The following is a 21382-nucleotide window of genomic DNA, read 5'->3' on the forward strand; positions in this document are numbered from 1 at the left end:
TTTGTGGCCGAGGTTGTTGCCTGCTCCATATACAATGGGCCCATCCTTCAGCAGACTCCCCTGGTACGTAGGAGCCAAATCACACTGATGTGCCTTTTCCAAACCTCTGTGATTCACTGCAACTGCCAAATGAAACATCGTCTCAAGGTTCCCTTGGACAGGTGACTCACTGTACGTGACTAAGGTGGTTGGTTTTACAGCGCTCTCCCCCCCATTTTGGTGTGGTCTGGTCTCAGGTCGCTCCTCATTGCTGACGTACGTCTCCTGCTCCTTTCAAATGCCATATAGTTGCCTTTATGGCTTTTTCTGAGGCATGTTAAGATCCTTACTATGTTGTTGAGGCTTGCAGACATCCCGACGGCAAAGCCCTGTTCTCGCTACTGACAGCTCGCTCTTTCTTTTCTAACCTGGTTATGGCAAAAGACATGTATAAATGTTGAAGACATTTTGTCTTTCCTCCACAGGCCACTGAGAGAAAAATAAGGTGTCTCAGGGCGATAGCTGTCAGTACTGCAGTTACCTTTGCCTGCATTTTCACTGCCAAATGGTGTTTCCACACTGAGGTAAAGCACAGCTTGGAGTTTAAACTCACTCCTGTTCATATGAGCAGGGTTGTGTTAAAGTAAGCATACGTCTGTTTGAAAGCTTTTATGCGGATTGTAAAGGAGGTGAGGAAGGAGGTCTGTCAGGGAGTGGCGCCATGCCGTGCTCATTTTCTTGCTTGGTCAGAACATGATATATGCTCGTCTTCTCTACGCCTCTATTGCCTTTTCTCTTGCCTGATGATCTGCAGTCAAACAACTTGTCTTTCTTTACTGGCTTTACTTCTGCAACAGCTATTTGTTTCTGCTCTGGAGATAGTGAGAAAAGTTGAAGAAAATCACCTCTTCCTGAGATTTTCAGCTATCTTCTTTTTCAGTTCAGTCAAGTTGAACTTAATAGTGGAGCACGTCGTTTGCCAGCAAAAAAATCCACGTCACCCTGAATTGCCATGCGGTCCCACCCAGGATTTATACAGTTCTTTTCTGTCTGAAAAACAGTTGATCTTTGTAATGAGTGGGTGCACTGGAACTGCCCAGTCATCAGTTACGTGCGTGTAATGCTCTCTGCTCAGCAGATACCGAGGCTCTGTAAAGGTTTAGGGCCTTCGAAAAGAGCCCCACACAAGGTGGCTTCGTATCCTGTGAAGAGCCTTACCACCGATATACTAAAAGCAATACATCAGGGGAATTTTAACTAAACAAAGTTACGCTTCCATCTGCTTCTTTGATGTTGGTTCAGTAGTTTTCCCTGTACTGCACATTGGCTTGTCTTTATTCCGTGGACATTGCCTACGTGCATTAGAGTGAAGACGAATTTCAAGGCTTGTCCACAGTTGCCTATGATATATTCATCAGTGCTGGTAGCCAAGCATGAAGCTGAGGTAAAAATAACTGGTTTAGATTTTGAGTGCCAATGAAGGGGGGAAATCAAGGAGGGCAAAAAAAAAAAAAAAAAAAAGAGTCTATGTAATTGGGGAAGAAATAATCTTTATTTCCTGATTATTCTCAATTCATGTTTGAGCCAGTAAATACAGAAATAGAATGTTATCAATGTAAACTGTTGTTTCTTTGTCTGAATTTTCTTTGTCTTATTTGTTAATCTCAAGGATGTTTGTCAAGCGACTTACAATTTCATACGCGTCTGAGCAATTTAATATTGAGTACAATTCCCTTGATATTGCAAGGCAAATTATTAAACCATTCTCTGTAGCCATCCTTCTCAACATGTGTTTGAAAGAGCATCTTGAGAGACTCAGAGCTCTTTGTGCATTGCAAATGTGCTCTCCAGTAGAACATTTTGTCTTTTTCCATTTAAATAAATATCTCCTATTAAGTCTTCAGTGTTAGGACTCTTACATCATTTAGACATTCCATCTTTTTATAAGACCTCAATTTTTCTTCAATTTTTTTTTTTTTTTTTTTTTTTTATGTCAGTTACAGGCAGTTCTAGCTCTTTATGAATAAAACAATCATTTTTATTCTACCCGCTTTTAGTTTCATACAAATAATTGAAATAATTAGAAGAGTAGCTAATGGGTTTTCTTTGCTTGTTGGAAAATGAATCAAGCTAAAGTCACCTGAGATTTTTTTACATTCATTCCTTTTCTACTTTCAAGTCAGAAGCTGAATTTGCCTTCTATTTTTTCTTAAAGTGGATATGTGTAGGTGCATATAAATATGTATGCACACTCACTAACTTTGGTGGGTGGACTTGCAAGGTAGCTTTAGAAATAAGGAATTAATTTCTCTTCAAAATTTTGATTTTTTTTTGGGGGGGGGGGGCAGATCAAACAGCTGTGATATTTTAGGTGTGATATATGAGATGCTTTTCTGTTGTTGTTGTTTAGTTTTGTTTCTTTTGAAATAAATTTTATTCTTGTCCTAAGGTGTATTGGCAACAAGTAAATTTTCAGGTGTTTGAACTCCCTATCAGAAGCTTCATTTGACTGTTACTAGTACAGTTTGGCCTTTTAAATTTTTTTTCTTTCTCTCAGATAGTTCACTTATGTCTCGTTTTCAAAATACAAGATTTTATGCCAATTTCCACCTTCTGTAGAAAATTAGATACAATTCTACTTAGGCTATAGGAATCATGTTTTCATAAGCATGCATATTTGCAAGTCAACATGCTTCCAATATGAAATGCAAAATTCAAAAATCATTTGAAGCTTTTTTATATACATTGATGAATAAATAAAATGCTAAGTTATATCTTTAAAAATCAATGACTAGTCACTCCCAAGGCTTAACTAAATCCCCTAAGTCCTTGCACATAGGCTTAACTCTGCAGGCATGTATAGTCCTATAGATTGCGTGAGGTGGTATGTATTCACAGCAGATAAAAAGGGAATTCTTTAATGAGGTGTCTGCTTTTTTTAATTTCTGTGAGAACTTGGGAAGCAGCTAGAGCTGCACAAGAGAATTGAATCCCAACATTGTAATGCTGGATGGAAAATAGTTTTTAACTCAGCCCAAACTGAAGTCTAGGATTTTGACTTGATCTTGAGTGTTGAATGAGCTGTTGGTATTTGAGCTCTCATGTAGAAATCATATAAGGGGAAATAAGGAAATGCAAGTCCGAGAGAACAAGAGGAATCATCCTTCTCTGCATACCTCAATGAATATACAGTCCTCACTTTTGTTTTGCTTTGTTGTTGTTGTTGTTGTTGTGTTGTTTTTTTTGTTTTTTTTTTTAATTTGTATTCCTTTTTGGTATTTCTGCATTTGAAAAATAGCATTCGAACTGAATGTTTTCGGATGGTAGAGATAGTGTCACTGTCTGTGGACAGGAGCATAAGCCCCTGTATTTTGGTCATCTAAAAATACCCTGCCCTCATATTTACCGGGTCTGTTTTTTGGCCCTACAGAGCCCAAGATCATTTAAATGACAACTTCCTTATTTATGCAATGGTGAAATTGTTAAATTTATTGGGTGAGGACATACTCATTCCCAACCAGAATTTGCCAAGGGGTTGCTGAAGAAGAATCCCAAAGGAAAAGAAGAGTTGTCACCAGAAACTCTTCCAGAGAAGTATTTATGGCATAGGTACCTCCACAGCTGCTGACATTGCTGTCTCTGTGGCTATTCTTGCCGTGTGCTGCCACCATCCCAGACAGGGGCCAGTGATAGCTCTTACTCAGCCAAGCTCTGAACAGCATGTAATATCTTCAGGTATCTAATATCAATATCAAGAGCAGGTGATGTCTTGTTGACTGGCATGCCCACAGTTGCAAATGCATAGAGTATATTAGAGTTTGATCTGGTCTTTACAAGCATGTGGAAAGTTTGCTGAAGCTGTATGATATGGAATTACAGATTTATTTATTTATTTCTGTTGGAGAGGTGATTGTAGCATCAGGAGGGTTTTTTTGGTTGGTTGATTTTGTTGATTTTTTGTTTGTGTGTGTTGTTTTTCTAACTCCAGGAAATGTTGGGATCGATAAGTGTCTAGCTGGAAACCAGAAATTTTTTTGACCTTTGTAAAACCAGTTGCTCAAATGTCTTCTAAAACTATTCGTCTTGAATGTCATAAACATTTTTTTTCTTAAAGTTGCATATTTAATCCTCAGAGATCACACAATTTCATCTGCATTTGTTAGTTTGAACTCATTTTCTTAAGGAAGCAGATTTGGCATAACTGCACTCTCTGTATTTTTGTCAGTGTCAGCTTTGCACCCCAATAACTTTTGAACACCCTGGCCAATTTCAGGCCACTTTACTAGAAACAGACGTCTCAAAGACGTATCACTTGATGTGAAAGAGTTCTCACAAAAAATCTGTGTCTGGGTGGAAGACAGAGATCCAAATTACTGCCCCGCTAAGGAAAAGGCTACAGCATAAACTGAGCTGCTGCTCACGAGTGTGGCCTGCCAGCCACATGCACATTTTGGCTGGCTGTTTAGGACATGCGCAGCTGGAGCAAGTTATATTTATTGCGTGACCTGTGTGCCAGTCTGCAGCCAGGAGAGGTGGGAGGGTGCTGTGGGAAGGGAGGAAAAAGGGAGGGATGGACGTGGGGTACAGAAGGAATCTGGGAGCTTACAGAGAGCTGATGTGGGGGTAACTGGACATACCTTGGGGAGAGGGATGGGAACAAGGGATCTGCAAAGAAGTAGGCCTCCCCATTTCTGCTCCTCATCAGGCAGTCTGTCTTCTAAACATATTGAATGTGTAATGATGCTCCTGGTAGAGCAGCCCTGACGACCACCAAGGGGGTGTCCAGAAGGTGCAGCCCAGCTCCTTACAGCCATGCATGGTGGCAGGATGCAGGACACTCAACGTAAGCCAAAACACGTCAGGTTCAGGATGAAAGCAAGGAGAAACTTCCTCATCTTGAGGAAGTTGAGCGGGATGCTCAGAGGGGTTGTGCAGGCTCCATCCATGGAGATTTTCAAGACCTGACTGGTCTGACCTCAGGGCTGACCCTGCTCTGAGCAGCTTTGACTGGGGGCCTCTCAAAATTCATTCCAACCTGAATTAGCCCCTGCTTTAGAAAAACAAACAAACAAAAAAATGATGCAGAAAAGCACCTCACAGGAGTTCTGGACTGACTGTACAGATTGGGGCTGTTCCATTCACTACTGGGCTTTTATGCTAAGCATGCTAAAAATATGCATTGACCCCTGCCTTAAAAGCAGCCTTCAGTAGGTGAGCAAAATGCTTGTGGATGCATTAGTTGACTCTCAGCTTAAAAGATAAGCAACACATTATTTTGTTTATATATATATATAATAAAATTCAAGCATCTTATTTTTACGAGAGATAAAGGTAATTTTAGTAGGTAAAAACTAACTCATTATTATGCATAGGCAATTCCCAGCCCGGGCCTGGATGAATTATTATTATTGTTGTTACCATTAAAGCAATGGTAAAATACTGAAAAACGCTGTGGATTTATAAAATATTAAATAAAGAGATGTGGCTATACAATCTGCAGTCACGAAATGGGTTCTCAGTATTTTAATATGCACGGTTAAGGTGGTTTACTTCTGCACTCACTTCTTTTTGCTTATTTTGAAATTGTAATTCCTGACTTTTTAATATACTCCAGTCTCTGGGCTGTTTTGTGCCACTGGTTTTCGGCAAACTACATATTGGTCTTTTTAGGGAAATCTATTGATTTCGGAAGAAGTCGGTGGTGTGCCACAGCTCATTAAGGGACGTGGGTTTGGCACCAAGCCAGGCAGGTAGCTGCTCTCCAGACCATTGACCCTATGGAAGCAGAGTCGCCCCTTGCTGCACCTGGGCCCTTTGAGCCCCGTTGTGTTCCCAGCTCCCCATGTGCATCCCTTCTGCCTCCCACTTCCTTACGGGAACAAACCTCTGGCACACCCCAGCCACAAGCCACAGCACGTCCTCGGTCTGCATAATTAGCAGTAGGAAAGTAGTGTTTCTGCTGAAACTTTCCATTACCTGCCTGAAGTGTCATGTACAGCTAGGCTAGCTGTAGAGAGCCAAGCAAGAAAAACGAAGAGGTCAGAGGTAGGTGCCATGCTTCCTGGATGAGGGAAGGGAGTAACAGAGCACTGGGAACTTAATCTGAGATCCATTCATCGTTACTATCAATTACAGGTAGGGAGACAGCTCACTGCGAGTGAGCTTCTCAAGAGAATTTGTATGGGAACTGAGCAACTGCTTGTGATGTGCATGTTGATAACCTTCACTTCATGGGCGAAAGCAGTTTCTAGGGCACAAGTTTCAAACCAATCTGTCTGCACACCCTGTTTCAGAACTCTGACTCATATGTGGGAGTGGGTTAAAAGTTGTATGAAGCAATGCTTTTCCCTGCTGCCTGCCTGCCTCATCCTTCAAACGCAGTTAGTGCTGCTGTGCACCAGGCAGTCTATGGAGCAGCTCCTGAGCTACTGCGATGGACCAAGCCTCACTCCAGAGGCTTGATATTCACGCACCCTAAACTCAAACCACTTGGTTTTGCCTCTGTATTTGTTTTGAGGAGGCCTGCTACTACAGTAGTTTTTCTACAAGAATCCAAAGTAGGCCTTTACTGTAGACCCAACAAGGTGAATACTCCAGCACTTTGTGCACAGTGCTATGTTCTGCTGTTGGGTTGGTGTGTTGCTATCATCTCAGTTGGACTTTGGTTTTGACATTTCAATAAACAAAAAATCCAGGGTCACATTTGACTGAGGTGATACCACAAGTTCGAATTTTCATTCTTGCATTGATCAGTTGTTGGGAATCAGCCCAGTTCTGCTCTGAAACTGTTCCCATCAGCAGTTCATAGGGGCACGGAGCATTTCTCGCCAAAGAAATGAAAAATCGCTTCCAGGCATTTTCCCCCAACCACTGAAGGTCCAAAAAGTGAAACTGGGTCTCAGAATTTATTTTGTTTTGGTAGCTAGGACGGGATTCATCTGCTCACTATTTTCAGTGCTCATTCCATTGCCATTTATTTTGGGTCATTTCATTTTAACAAGGCTTGATCTGTTTACAGTGCGTCTATAGCAGCGTGACGGGGCTACACAAGTTCATTGCTAACCAAGAGCTCGAAAAAACTAGTCAATGAAGCACAAACATGAATAGCTTCAGAGAATGGAGTAAATTTTTATGTGCTTGGATTATTTTGAAAAAATTTCTGAAATAACCAGTCTTTTGTGCTCTGTGGGTTGCTTTGCAGAGCTTGAAGCGATGGTGTATGCTAGCCATGTGCTTTGGGAGGTGGCAGTGGAGTGCTCACTGTAGGCTTACTTCAAAGTTGAGGTACTTCAAATGCCATGGCAGTTGAAAGTTACTCCCTAATTGAGGATCACTTTCATTTGCATTGGTAGATATTTCCATCAGATAGATTTACGTGATTTTATTTTGCTGTTTTCGTTTTCACATTTGCTGTATGAACCATTTACATACAAATTAGATTAAGGTTACATACAAATTAGATTAAGGTTAAATAGGTCTCAGTTAAAAATGTCTTAATCAGGAAATCCTCATCAGCCAACATAAAAGCACACGCTCGTTGCCGCGCTCACGGGTAAACATGTTCCCATTTAACATTGTAAAGGCGACGGCCTTATTACCCCATGAATGGCAGAGCCTGCCTCTTGCTTTGTCCAAGGCGAATCGTGACGACTTCTGGTTCTCCTTATGCCAGCTGACAAAGTGACTTTCCTTTTGGGTGCATAATTAAAACCCTCAGAATTAGTGACTCGTGGAAATAAGGAGGAAGAGCTGAAAATGGCTGCACCTATACCAGCATGTCTAAAGAGCACCAAGTAATGTTCCTGGGCACTGAGGCGTAGCTGTCTATAGACTGAAATTTTTAGCTTTCCTGAACTCCTTTTGGCCTCTGCCATTCAGTACAGTCACAGCATCCAGGGGCTGTTCTGGTGCTAGCAGCAGGTAAGGGCTGTTCTCCGTGGTTTAATGGTGTGGAAATAGCTGTCTGCATTCCCCTTGGCCTCGGTGCTGGAGAGCATTCCTAGACGTGTTTAATGTTCTCCTGCACAGGTAGCTATTAAGTCCTTATCGCAGATTAGAGCTGGAACCAGGAGCGTTTCAGTGTGTGAGTAAAAAGTGTGACATTAATACTGCCATTCTGGGACATCCAAAGCATACAGAGGGTTTTGGAGGAAAAAGTGTGTGTGCGTGAACACATACGCGGCATCCGAGTACGTGTGTGCTGTGTGATGTTCTCTCACAGGGATCTTAATGTTCTCGAGGCTATAGGAGGGTATTCCTGCCTGGCAAAGCATTACAAAGTGCTCATACCAGAGAATGGAAAGTTTAAGAAGCACTTCTAAAAAAGGTCTCAATTTGGAAACTTGTTTCTGCAAGTTGAGTGTGTCACTTCGAGTTTGACTAATGCCCTAGGTCCTCCGGTCACAGCTCTCAAAACTTCGTGACAATTTATGAGCCATGTTGTCAAAGAGCCGATCTCACCAAGTCCAGCCCTGCGGCTGCAGAGGCAGATACACGACCTGCTAGTGCACCCTACAGTTTCCTTTTCTGGGGGAAAATGCATCTACTTCTTACACTGCTCTGCCAACCTTTTGGCCAACATGTAGTCAGTTGTTGTAGAGGTGTGCTCCATGCCCATCACCTCCAACACAAATCACCTAAAGGATGGCTGCCCACCATCAACTTTCCAAAATAATCCAGCTTCTGTTGTCTGTACTATCTCATAGCTATCTAAAACCCCTGTCTTCAGGCTGTCTCCTTTTGCTGTGCACCTTCAGATTTAGCCCCATGCACTTCTACTGAATTTAGGCTCCAAAAATACCGACTCGACTTCTGTTATTTTATACCTGAATGGAAAGAGTTCAAAGTTTTACCCGATGCAATAAAAACAGGAGGCAAAGTTTTATATGATGTAATAAAAACAGGAGGCCAGAAGGCAGTGGACTGTAATAAGGATGAACGTACAAGAGAACACAAGCAGAGAGTTGCCACACGGTGATTTTTTAATATAATGTACTTACAAGAAGTATTTCTCTTAAAGGAGGCTTACATTTATCATTCATAATGTAATGTAATTCATAAAAACATTTATGGTATGGTTACACTGGGTACCCAAGCCAAGATACCATGAGAGGCAATTCAGGCAGCCTGGATAATACTCAGCCTATTAATTGTACAGCAGTGATCTGTACTTAACAATGAAAGTGCCATCAACAATTTTCAAAGCCTTTCTCCTTGTCCGTGGCTAATACCCTTAACAATCAGTCAGAGGTAGTGGGCTGAGGCAGAGCTCAAGGCCATCAGCTCCTCCCAGCCTGCTACACAGTTCCCAGGAAACACCCTGCATTTCATTACTGCTCGCTTAGCTTGTGGTGTAATATTGTGCTGCGGGGCATTAAGCTATCATCAAAAGCAATAGACCAATTAGTGTGACTTCTTTTTCCAGGGTCGTTGTACAAGGGAGAACTGCAAGTACCTTCATCCACCAACACATTTAAAAACTCAACTGGAAATCAATGGCAGGAACAACTTAATCCAACAAAAAACTGCAGCAGCAATGCTTGCCCAGCAAATGCAGTTTATGTTTCCAGGAACACCACTACAGCCAGTGGTAAGTTTATTTCTCTGGTGGTGTTATCGGTAAGTAAGTTAAGGTAGAAGAATATATTGACCCACAAAAGCTCTCTAAAGTGGTACCAATAAAAATAATCACCATCTGTTGATTTAGGGAACTGCTGAGATGCTAGAAATATTTTCATTTATATTTGCATTTGAAGAGATGAAGGAGTGTTGCTGGAGATTTGATACCTTTTTTATCCTAGACTCACTTCCTTTTTATCTCTTTTTTTTTTTTTTTTTTTTTCCTTCATTCAGTTCCTGTTAGGTTTTGTCTAGATTTGCAAGGATTTTACCTATAATATCTCTGGAGGTGTAAAGTTGTATAACAATAATTTGTTAGTAAGTTATTTGAGTAGGATTGCAAAGTTCCCCTCTCAGAAGCCTGTGAATTTGAGTGACTTCAAGCAGTATTTAATCCCAATACCTGGAAAAAAGGGTAATGTCATTCAGGGTAATGATTTCTCTCTCTCTTCTGATCTGAAGTGTCCCAGAATAAGAACTGATGATACGTCCACCTACAAACTCTGTGATTTATTTTAAGGTAATTCACATGGTACCTGGAACACTTCAAATCCAGTAGGTGACATAAAAATAGTGTCCTGCAACAACTTTGGGCTGTACATGAAAATGATCAGTTGCTGTGGACTGCCTTTGCAGTTCAGCTCTTCATTGCACCAGACTTCCAGAGACACGTAATCTGAACAAGACTTTTCACATATGATATTTTCTCAATTCGAATGCCCACTGTAAGGCACTGGAGTGAGATTTCTTTCTCTAACTTGAGGCGTATACAGCATTGGCATCAAATTTTACGCTGGGCTTCCTAAATCCTTTGATAGTTTATCAAAAGAAATAGGCATTTCTAATTACCATTCACCTGGCTTGTTTCAGAAATCTGCATTCAGATTATATGGTTTGGTTTCTTTTAAGTGCCTTTGTCTTTCCATGAACTGTCAAAGGAGATAAGTATAAGCATCTCAGGTTAGGACATCTGTATTTGGCTACATTAACTGCCCCCAGATGCCTGGTTTTACACTTGAAACATCTGCCGTGAGGTGGAAGGCATGAGCAAAAAATGGGTGTCAGAAGTCCCTGAGTTTCAGGTACATGTTTATCAGCTTTCAGTATGTATGGAAGATGTATCTTGATACATTGTCACGACGTGTTTTGGTATTTCCTGATTTTCTACTGCTTAAGTTTTCACCAAAAAAAGTTTTCATGGAATAATAAAAAGATTCAACTTCTTGGTATTATGAATAAAAATTGGAAATGGCAAAATCATGCTTTTTACTACTCACTCATTTTATCATTTGAACTTTACAATTTCATTGAAGTAATGCCTTCTGTACTGATGGCTGTGATAAAAGTGGAGAGTTTTATTTCTCTGTCATGCATAAATTGCCTGATTAAGATGACTCACCCTTGACCAAATGGATAAAATGTAGAAGAAAATTCCATAGAAGTCATTTGACATGTAGATTTATCCTTAAAGTTGTATCTGATACAAAGATGGTATTTATATTTTACATAACACATACTGTCCCTAAAATAGTTGAACCATTGTTTCATATAAATCTTCATTATTATGCTCGAAATAATTTAGCTCACACTTGGCATATAAACCATGCTATTTGATATCGAGCAGTTTTGATCTCTGATAAAAACAGAGCATTATTCACTTCTAACGCTCTAGGGCAAATAGATGCCATTTCCGTACAGTTGGCTATCTTGGCTAATGTGCTGCTCTCAGCATCTTCTTGGTACTAACTGAAACTCAGTTATAATTTAGTAAAAAAACAACGAACAAACAAACAAACAAAAACTAGAAGTAAACCTTCTAGCTTGTGTGCTTTCTCTTGCATATTTTCTGTATAGTTTGTGTGTTGGCTTCCCTTCTGGAACCAAGGGTATGCAGGCCACCTTGATGAGAAAGACTTTCTTCTTTCATTAAGTGTTTTTAAGTCTTCCTAAGTCCATCTCTAGTGTTCAGCTATTCCATGGTTCATTTCTAGCTGCCAGTTTACTCAGGGACTTAATTTGTGACAAAGCTAATGTCAGATTTGTACTGTTTCTGCAGAGTTTTGCATTTATAATCATAATTATTTACCATTATGGCTTCACTCTCTGGAGTAAACATCTGCTCTGCAGAGCTAAATCACTTTCCAGTCATGACCGTGGTCTGACCATGGTGATGTTCTGCTTCTACCCCCCTTGGAGCTGGTGGTGACAAACCCACTATTCTGCCTTGGTAGAGCTGGGTTTTAGAGTTACACAAGTGCTCTTTCTTCTGGTCGTGACTTCACTGACTTGCTCTAAGGAGGCACGAAACGGATTTTTAGACCCTTATCTTTCCTTCCAATCAACCTTTTTTTTTTGTAAGATGAACTCAAGCTAAGTCTGAGTAATCGCTTTCTAAATATTGTGTCCAGCTGAGATTATAATATTTATTCTGCTTGCCACTGGTGACAGCTGAGCACACAAACATTTGCAAAGGTGAGACTTTTTGATGTGTGAGCCATAGCAACTCCTCCAATTGCAGGAGCTGGCTGAATACAGCATGCAAAAAGATGGAAGTTACATGCCAAAGAGTTCATTATCTATAGTCTTACTAGAAATATGGATTTAATATAGGTAATAATGCTTCACCTGTGAAATCTGGTACTTTGAAAGAATAGCCTGTTTTCCAAAGGAAAGTAGGTATTGAGGAAAAGCAATAAAGTTCTGTTATTTCAATTTTTTGATGTGTAAATAAGCCTGCAATATAAGCTGGACCTCCATAGAGATTCAGGTTCACAGTGGGACTTCCTTTGCAGTGGCAGCCTCTTTTCCAATAGCAGAGCTACAATGTGCAGTTCCTAGTATGCAGCTGGAATGTATTACGTGATTAAAAGAAGAGAATATGCTGTGTGTTTTGCCAGCTGCTTGAAATTCTTTGATTAAGAAAATGAATCGGCGCCAGGGAGAACATGCAAAAGACAACTAATAAGCTCTTGATTAAGGGTTTTTTCATCTTGGTCTGTGTTTTCATTTTGCAGCCCACATTTCCAGTGGGTCCCACAATAGGAACGAACACGGCTATTAGCTTTGCTCCTTACCTAACGCCAGTAACACCGGGAGTTGGCTTAGTCCCGACCGAGATCCTACCCACGCCGCCTGTCATTGTTCCTGGAAGTCCACCGGTTTCAGTCCCTGGTTCAACTGCTACTCAGAAACTCCTCAGGACTGATAAACTGGAGGTATTGTGGGCACCACCATGACTAGAAATGTGATTCTCTGTCAGGCTGTAGGGAAGCTCCTGGAGGAGAAAAAGCATTATTTTGGAAACTATGCTGAAATATAGTTGCTCAAAGTGTAGACATCATAACTAGACAGAATTCCTACACTTGCAGCCAGTGGTAATTAAATACATTTATAAGGTAGTGCATTTGCTCAAATTTAACACACAGAAATCAACATGAAGATTCATCTTTCTTAAACTTCATCTCTTCAAATAAACCTCAAGTTTGCATGACCGTAAAGGTATGCTTTGGTGAAATACCTAGCAAGCACATTGTCACTGCAGTATTATTATATTATTATATTATTATATTATTATATTATTATATTATATTATATTATATTCTTATTATTTTATTATATTCTCCTTAGAAAAATCAGCTTGTCCATTCTATTCATTTAATTATTTTTAAGGAGGATGTCCGCTTTATTTGTAGACTCTCTACCTCATGTATCAGCAAGAGGAACTGCATCCATAGCAGTGGAGTTGCAAGAATATAAACTACAGTTAGAAAGGGACTGAACATTTTGTGAGTCTCAGCTAGTTTAGCAGGGGCAGTTTCTTCAGTAAGAATCCTTCCCAGCTGTTTTCTAAGCAGGAAAAGGAGAGACATTTGGGAATGTTTCTGTTCCATGTCCGTTTAGCCACCATACCACAAAGCTACCTGAGGAGCCCAATGTGCAAGGGTAAAATAGACGCGTTTCCCTCTCCCAGAAGAACATAATGGGTTTATTAAATCGGATTCAGTGATCTCACCGGGGAAGGGGATGGTCCTTTCTGGGGGGACATGGGCTCTCCCTGCCGTTTCGGGTTGCAACCAGTGTTGTTTTGCACGTAGGTGTGCAGGGAGTTCCAGCGGGGCAACTGTGCGCGTGGAGAGACTGATTGCCGCTTTGCACATCCGGCAGACAGCACAATGATTGACACAAACGACAACACCGTAACCGTGTGTATGGATTACATAAAAGGTCGTTGCATGAGGGAGAAATGCAAGTATTTTCACCCTCCTGCACATTTGCAGGCCAAAATCAAAGCGGCGCAACACCAAGCCAACCAGGCTGCGGTGGCAGCCCAGGCAGCTGCGGCAGCTGCGACTGTGATGGTAAGTGCTGGCATATATGGCTGCTTTTCTTGACAGAAGCTCTTTGATGCCTATTTTGCTTCAATTTAATGCTGTTTGCTTATACTTTCTTTTTCCCTTTTGCTTTTTTTTTTTTTTTTGGTAAAAAGATAAGAATTGATAAAATTGCTAGTATTGCTTGATGGGAGGAAGCGCTCTTTTTCTTCATTCCCGTATTTGAATGCTGTATTTCTATTCAAGACAGTGAAGCAAATGACACTCTATACCACTTCTGTTCTCTGCCTTGATTATATGTTAAATTTGCCCCTCGTATTTCCAAACAGAAATAAAATTGTTCAATGTCCATTGGAAAACAGGCGTGGATATGCTGGTTTAGCTCTGAAAACTCTGAAATATATAGATGTGGAAATTTGGAAGAAAAGGAAGAAAAGCAAAGAGACGGTTTTTGCTTCGGAGGTTGGTAGTAGAAGAGAGACCTGTATCAAGATGTCATTCAGTTAGATACCTGAGCCTAACCCAGACACTTTGGTCCCACCTCAGAGGCGGTGGAGAAAAACCTGCATATTCATCCATGCTGTTCATTTGTTCATCACAGAAAGAAGAGGAAGAATTGTCCTCTGTAGATCTTTCCCCACTGCCTAAGAAGTGTTGACTATATCTTTTTGCACTTTGGTTAGGGGAGATGAGTCTCATGCTAAGAGACCTTTCTTGCCTCTCCCACTGACAAGGCAAGTTACTTGAATCTCTCCATGATGCCTTTCTATTTTCTATTAGAATAATGGTGTTAAAAAGCAGGTAACTAAAATGGAAATAGTTCAGAAATAGAAGAATAGTTCAGAAATAGTTCAGAAAAAGCAGAGTGAGTGTAGCCAAAAAAAAAAAAAAAAAGAGATTGAGGACTTTCTATTTTCAGAAATTTTAAGCTCTTACTGAAAGCTGTTCAGACAAGTCAGCCCGTCCTTTTACCAGTATTGGTTATCTCTTATGGTTGCTACCAGGAAAGTTGTTAAATTTAAGTAAAGTGGTATTGATAAAGTTAAATAAATCGAGCATGCAGGATTTGTCTTGGGAGACAAAATTGCTGGCAGTAAATCAAAGAATCGTTGTCCTCATTGCTGGCACTGGAGGAATAATTAAGCAGATGTGGTTTGTGGACTTGTGGGCAGTGCATACAATAGTGACAGACAATACAGTTATTCTCTGGGTAAGGAGCCTACCAGAAACACAATACAGTACAGTATATAACTACCCCAAGCTATTGTATTTAGCAAATGAGCAAAGACCAGACTTTTTGAGGAACAAAGGATAAGTTATGCAAGAAAGTAAACCTACAAACAGAAGAAAAATTTTAAAGTTGTAAATTCTTTCTCATATAGTTTCCCAGTGACTGTTTTACACATGATGATTTTTAGTTAAACTTTCCTGTGCTTGCGGAAATTGAATACCATCTGGAAATTAAAGCAGAGGAGATTGTATTTTTATTCTAATTAGCTTCTATTGTGCAATATTTATTGACCATTTAGAGAATGTAATATTTCTAGACAGAATACTAAAGAAGAAAGGAGAGAGATGAGGGGATTCATTTTTTTTGCGCTTCAGTAATCGTTGGATAGATATCCTGTGATTTTAAATAAGCCATAATTGGAGTTGCATTAGCCTCAAAGCAAGATGAAGCATCTTTGGAAAGACAGAACTGAAATGTTAGCATTCTAATGTCATGGAGGAAGAAGACTGGGACCTGTAATTCAGGGTAACTTTTTGCAGAAAAATATATACAGAATATTTTCATGGAATATTTAGACTGTCAAACAGAAAAGATTCTTTTCAATCCAACTGTTTTTTTATTTAATGTAGACTTGAAACAATCAGATAAAGTGAACGAAAAATCACCAGCACGACAACAACAAAAAAGTGGTAGAAAAGACACATGCCTGCAAGGCTTCCCAAGAATGAACAAGAATACTTAATTGGATCTAGAGAGAAAAAATAAGGCAGAAATATGAATGCCTAACTATAGGACTCACTTGGAGGTTGTTCCCAGGATGAACTGTGTCTAAGAGGTTTTCCTTCATGGGGGAATTGTCTGCGTTGCTCTGGTCCAGAGGGCATTCTTGTAGGTGAGCTTTGTGGATGGGGTTACAGCACTGAAGGCAGAACTTGTAAGAACACTGAAGGTCAATGAAGTTTGCAGTCTGGTACCAGAAAATACCCTGCCTGTACTTCTGTACACTAAAGTTAAGGAAATTTTGCTCGGATGTCTTAGGTGACCCTCATAATATGAACTAAAAAGAAAGGAGAAAGACACTGTGACAGAGGCTATAAACCACATGCAGCGTAAATCCAAAGCTCATTAGAAGATAGTCATCCATCATTGTACTCAGGGAGCTGCAGGTATTCATGTGGAGCATCAGAGAGCATGCAAAGTCACAGAATAATGTACAGCCTAAATTAAAATGTGAATTGATAGCTGGGGTTGGAAGGGACCTGTGGAGACTGTCTAGTCCACCCTCCCTGCTCTAATAGGATGAGCTAGAGCAGACTGCCCAGGATCATGCGTAGTTGGCTTTTGAATGTCTCCAAGGTTGGAGACTCTAAAACTTCTTCTAGCATGATTAAATCATGCTTACAGTAATTTGTTTAAGTTATATTTAAATAATTTAAATAATTAAATAATTTAAATATATTTAAATAAAATCTCCTGTGTTTCAGTTGGTTCTCATTGCCCCTTCTCTTGTCGCTGGGCACCACTGAAAAGAGCCTGGCTCCATCTTTACTCCCCTATTTTATTATACACACTGTTGAAATCGCCCTGCATCTTTTTTTCTCCAGACTGAACAATCTAAGGTCTCTCAACCTTTCTTCATATGAGAGATGCTTCATTCCTTCCATCACCTTTGGGGCTCTCTATGGGACTATTTCTAGTATGTCCATTTCTTTCTTGCACTGGGAGCCCAGACCTGGACATAGCAAGACATACGCAGCCTCACCAGAGGTGGATATGGGGGAAGGATAACCTCCTTCAACCTGGTCGTGATGCTCTTCCCAGTGCATCCCAGGACACAGCAGCCCAGGACACTGTTGGCTGCCTTTGCTGCGAAGGCACAGTGCAGACTCATGTTCATCTTGGTGTCCACCAGGATCCCAGAGACCTTTTCTGTTAAGTTGCTTACCAGCTGGGTGGCCCCCAGCACATACTGCTGGCTGTGGATGTTCCTCACCAGGTGCTTGATATGTTATTTCCCTTTACTGAACATGAGTTTCCTCCATGCCCATTTCTCCAACCTGTCTAGGTCCCTCTGAATGGCAACACAGCTGTCTGATATATAAATCACTCCTCCCAGTTTTATACCACTGCTGACTGGACTCAAGCTGGACTTTATGTTGCTGATCACAACTCTTTGATCCTGGCAGTTGAGACAGTTTTCAATCCACTTCACCCCTTCCACTTATTTAGCCTGTACTAAATGAGTTTGTGAAAGTGAAATGGGAGACAGTGTAGAAAACCTTCCTAAGTCAAGAGAAACAACATTGATTGCTCTCCCCTCATCTACCAAGCCAGTCTTGTAGAAGGCTATCAAGTTGGTTAAGCACAATTTCCACTCCATAAATCTGTGCTGGCTAGTCCCCATCAATTTCTTGGCTCTCCTGTGTCTGGAGATGGTTTTCGGGAGGATTTGCTTCATCACCTTCCCAGACATTGAGGTAAGGCTGACTGACCTGTCGTTCCCTTCTTTCCCTTTTTGAAGATAGGGGTGTCATTTACTTTCTTTCAGTTTTCAGAATTTGCCTCAGTCATAATGACCTTGCAAAGATTGGTAAGAGTGGCCTCTCATTGTATGACATTTCCCAGCTCCTTCAGCACCCACTGATGCATCTTATGAGGTCCTGTAAACATCCAGTTTGTTTAAATGTTCCCTAACCTGATCCTCTTCTACCAAGGATGCTGAGGCCATGCCCCTATAGGTCATCTCTCCACTTCTTGTGTGCTTCTCTTCTTTATGTTTAAGTTTAGTCAGGAGCTCCTTGCTCATCCATGCAGTCATGTGTATCTTGCTCATATTCCAGGATGCATTATAGCATACAGATGTGGCATATGGCAGAAAAATATTATGCCTCAGATTGTTTGACAATTTTTATTATTATCTTTATTTGCTTTCCATAGCATTTTCCTATCTAGTCTGTAACTGTTTATTTTTTGGTTGTTAGTTATGTAGGAGCTTAAATGTTGAGGAGTTTAGCTGATGGAACAGAAAGAATCAAAAGCTTTTACCATCGGGACAAAATGAAACATAAAGGTAGGAGGGAGGAGTGGATAGGCAGTCTAAAAGCTTGAAAAGAGAGGAAGACCACAAGGAATCAAGGTCAAAGGTCTAGAAACAGATCAATTTAAAGCTTTTGGGTTGAACTTGGTATGGAAGATGAGATGAAAGCCAGTAAAAAGCTTCGAAGTAGGGAGATAAGGGGCAGAAGAGCATGGAGAAGAGGTGGAGAAAGGCAATCAGAAATACAGAGATAGTAAGAAAACAAGTGAGATAATACCTGGTTTTGGATAATAAAGGTAATTAACTGAAATGCTCTACTCTTACTGATGTTGGTTTGAATTTATGGGCTTCACCATCACATAATGCTAAATTCAGTTCTGATACTTCACCTCCATGTAGACTTCCATCAGGAGTGGATGCAGAGTGGGTCTGAGGCTGTGTTAGCTTACCGGAGCGATGTCCCCTGTGGTAGGTACCACACATCAGCTGCACAGCACAGCACCATGCTGAGATGCAAGAAGGCTATCCACATCCTCATTGGCATCAGGTGTTTCTTGTTATATCCAGGGCTTGACCCAGACAGATGAGCAAATCCTGTAGATTAGGTATATAAAATCCAGAAATGTGCTGCAGGAGAGTTGAGGAGGGAGCCAAGGAAAGCTTTGTGTAAAGTACCTGCAACAGAGCTGTGAATGAGGAAAGCAAGGTCTATCCTGCAAAATAACCTATTGGCACTAGCTAATACCATGACCATAAGCTATTTGTAGGTGTTTTGTGCCTTGTCCTCTTTTTTATACTTTTGTTCCACATTTCCACATACTGATGTCAAGATGGACATAATTGGCATATCCTAAAAAAAGCTAAATATCAGCATGTGCCTGTAAAAAAAATAAAACATCTGATTTATAAGTAAATTGTCCTTTCTTTCTGAAGGTTTATAAACATTATTTGCACTACAAAACTCAGAAGTAATATTTTATATGAAAAAAATTCAAAGAATGTCATCGTATCAGCCATAGGTTTAATCTTACAATGAAAATATACATAAATTTATATGTCTATGTACTATGCCTACATATTTTCTTTAAAAAAAAAAATAATAATGTTGAACTAGTATTGTAAATCATACTTTAATGTTCACTTTTAAGCTGGGAGCAGTGTTTTCACTCCCTGCTCCCCAAGCTGGTACTGAAGGTTGTAGTGAAATTTAGAAAATATGCTTTAAATTCTGAAAGGCTGGTTTTTTTCCTCTCAATGTAATGTGGTAAGTCACAAGGAAAAAAAAATCTACAACAATGACCCACTTGTAGGGAAAAAAATAAGGAATTAATGATAAGTTAGTGTAAGACATACTGTGTAGTCTGTATTGGAAGAGGGGAACCTCTCGTTTTGAATCCCAAACTTATTGAATTTCGTGGTTTCATTACCTAAGACCCTCACCTTGCAAACTCAAGCATCAGTAGCATTTGTAATGCATTACAACTTTCCCTAGTGCTTTGGATTTGAAAATCCAGCGTTCAAAATTGATTTTGTTGGCAAATTTGACTCAACTAACTTATCAGAAATTCTTGTAGGAGTATCCTTAAAACTCTCTGCATCTCTGTGAAGTGTTTATAAAATGCTTAATAGTGTCTGCAAGCTGCTGTTTTACTCAACTTTCCTGAATTTCAAACATCTATATTTTACTCTCTTATATGCTTTTAACTAAGGTATAGTAGATGCGTTTTTGCTTCAGTACTAATTCGAAAGTGTAATATTCATTTCTTTAGAAGACATTTTTGTTGTTGTGCATGCCTAGTGTTTTTTGTATGTTGTATATTGCATTCAGAATATTTTTTTCCTTCTCACCTATCCACAATGCAATGCCGTTCCCATGACGCACCTCTGCTTGCTGTTTACCTGTATGTTAATTCGCTTGACTCCCATTGGCCCACTGCCATCATGTGCTCGCTGCCTGTTATTAAAAGACTCAGTCGACTGCCAAAGCAATGAAGCGACCTCTCGAAGCAACTGTAGACCTGGTACTTTGACCTTTCACCTTTTGCTTTGCATGTAGCTTTTTTTTATTTTATTTTTTTTTTTCGGAGAAGCAACTAATGAAATTTGTACCGCTTTCTTTTGAACATCAACCAGAAATGATTTCACATACTCTTAATTTACCGGCAACTCGGTACCGTATTTATCCATCTCATTCTCATACGTAATAAACGCAGACGATTTCGTTTGGTTCCTAACATGGTTTCATTTTTAAATACCTCCTCATAAAAAGTCGAATTGAGATAAAACTGCTTTTGTAATTGAAAACGCTTAACATAATCCATTAATCTATATAATAATAGGAAACAATACTTAAATTAAAAGAACATACTTGGCAATGAAACACAAGTGGTTTTTTCTCCCTATAATATTTGAAAGCCTATTTAAAGGAAATGCCATTTTCGTTGCTTTAAAGGCCTTTCTTTTCAGTAGATGTGCTGCTACAGTTTTAGGTTAATAGTACCATGCTTTTGCTATCAATAACAAAATTTCACTCATTTTACATTGCTGTGCTTTGAGTTAATATGCATGGCAAGGCATCTTTAGCCGCTTTAAAAATAATAAGTTTTTGTACTTTTGTATATGTTGCAGACAATGCCTTGGAAATTACGCCGTTTTAACTAACTTTCTTATTTACAGGCCTTTCCTCCCGGTGTTCTTCACCCTTTACCAAAGAGACAAGCACTTGAAAAAAGCAATGGTGCCAGTGCCGTTTTCAATCCCAGTGTCTTGCACTACCAACAGGCTCTTGCCAATGCTCAGTTGCAGCAACATGCAGCGTTTATCCCGACAGGTATGTTGCACCCGCACTGACCCCAGGTTGTGTAGGGTAGCCTCTACCTCAGCCAGTTGCGCTTAAGGAAAGGTTTTATTATGCTCCCCATCCTGCTTGAGATGAGGCCTGCATAGTTATTTCCACGCTGGTTTAATTCCTTCTGCAAAGTGTGAGGGTTCAAGCTGAAATCCCGGCACGCCGTTAGGCTGCTTTCCATTTTCATAGCCTCCTTCATCATCGCCTACAGTTCGCCCTTTTTTCCTACATCGATTTGGCTGTATTTTGACTTCACCTGCTAGAGCTTTCCCAGGGAATGAGAGGGCAAAACACTGCTGGGAAAATGCTGGGAAAAGCATAGGGCTTTGAAGATGCCA

The 21382-nt window shown here is 40.2% G+C and overlaps 1 protein-coding gene across 6 annotated transcripts in view; it reads left to right on the top strand.

Moving 5' to 3' along the window:
* Positions 1–21382, top strand: part of MBNL2 (muscleblind like splicing regulator 2) — a 108383-nt gene that overhangs the window by 64592 nt on the left and 22409 nt on the right. For 4 of the 6 annotated variants that reach the window (XM_082769906.1, XM_082769903.1, XM_082769905.1 and 1 more), the window contains 5 exons: positions 9404–9568; positions 12612–12812; positions 13692–13955; positions 20164–20217; positions 20873–21026. In XM_082769906.1, the coding sequence (XP_082626032.1) occupies positions 9404–9568; positions 12612–12812; positions 13692–13955; positions 20164–20217; positions 20873–21026 (838 nt within the window). The remainder of the gene's footprint in view (positions 1–9403; positions 9569–12611; positions 12813–13691; positions 13956–20163; positions 20218–20872; positions 21027–21382) is intronic. The other 2 variants (XM_082769908.1, XM_082769907.1) reach the window with 1 other exon arrangement.

The sequence above is a fragment of the Aythya marila genome (assembly GCF_965140915.1).
Source record: "Aythya marila genome assembly, chromosome: 1".
NCBI lineage: Eukaryota > Metazoa > Chordata > Aves > Anseriformes > Anatidae > Aythya > Aythya marila.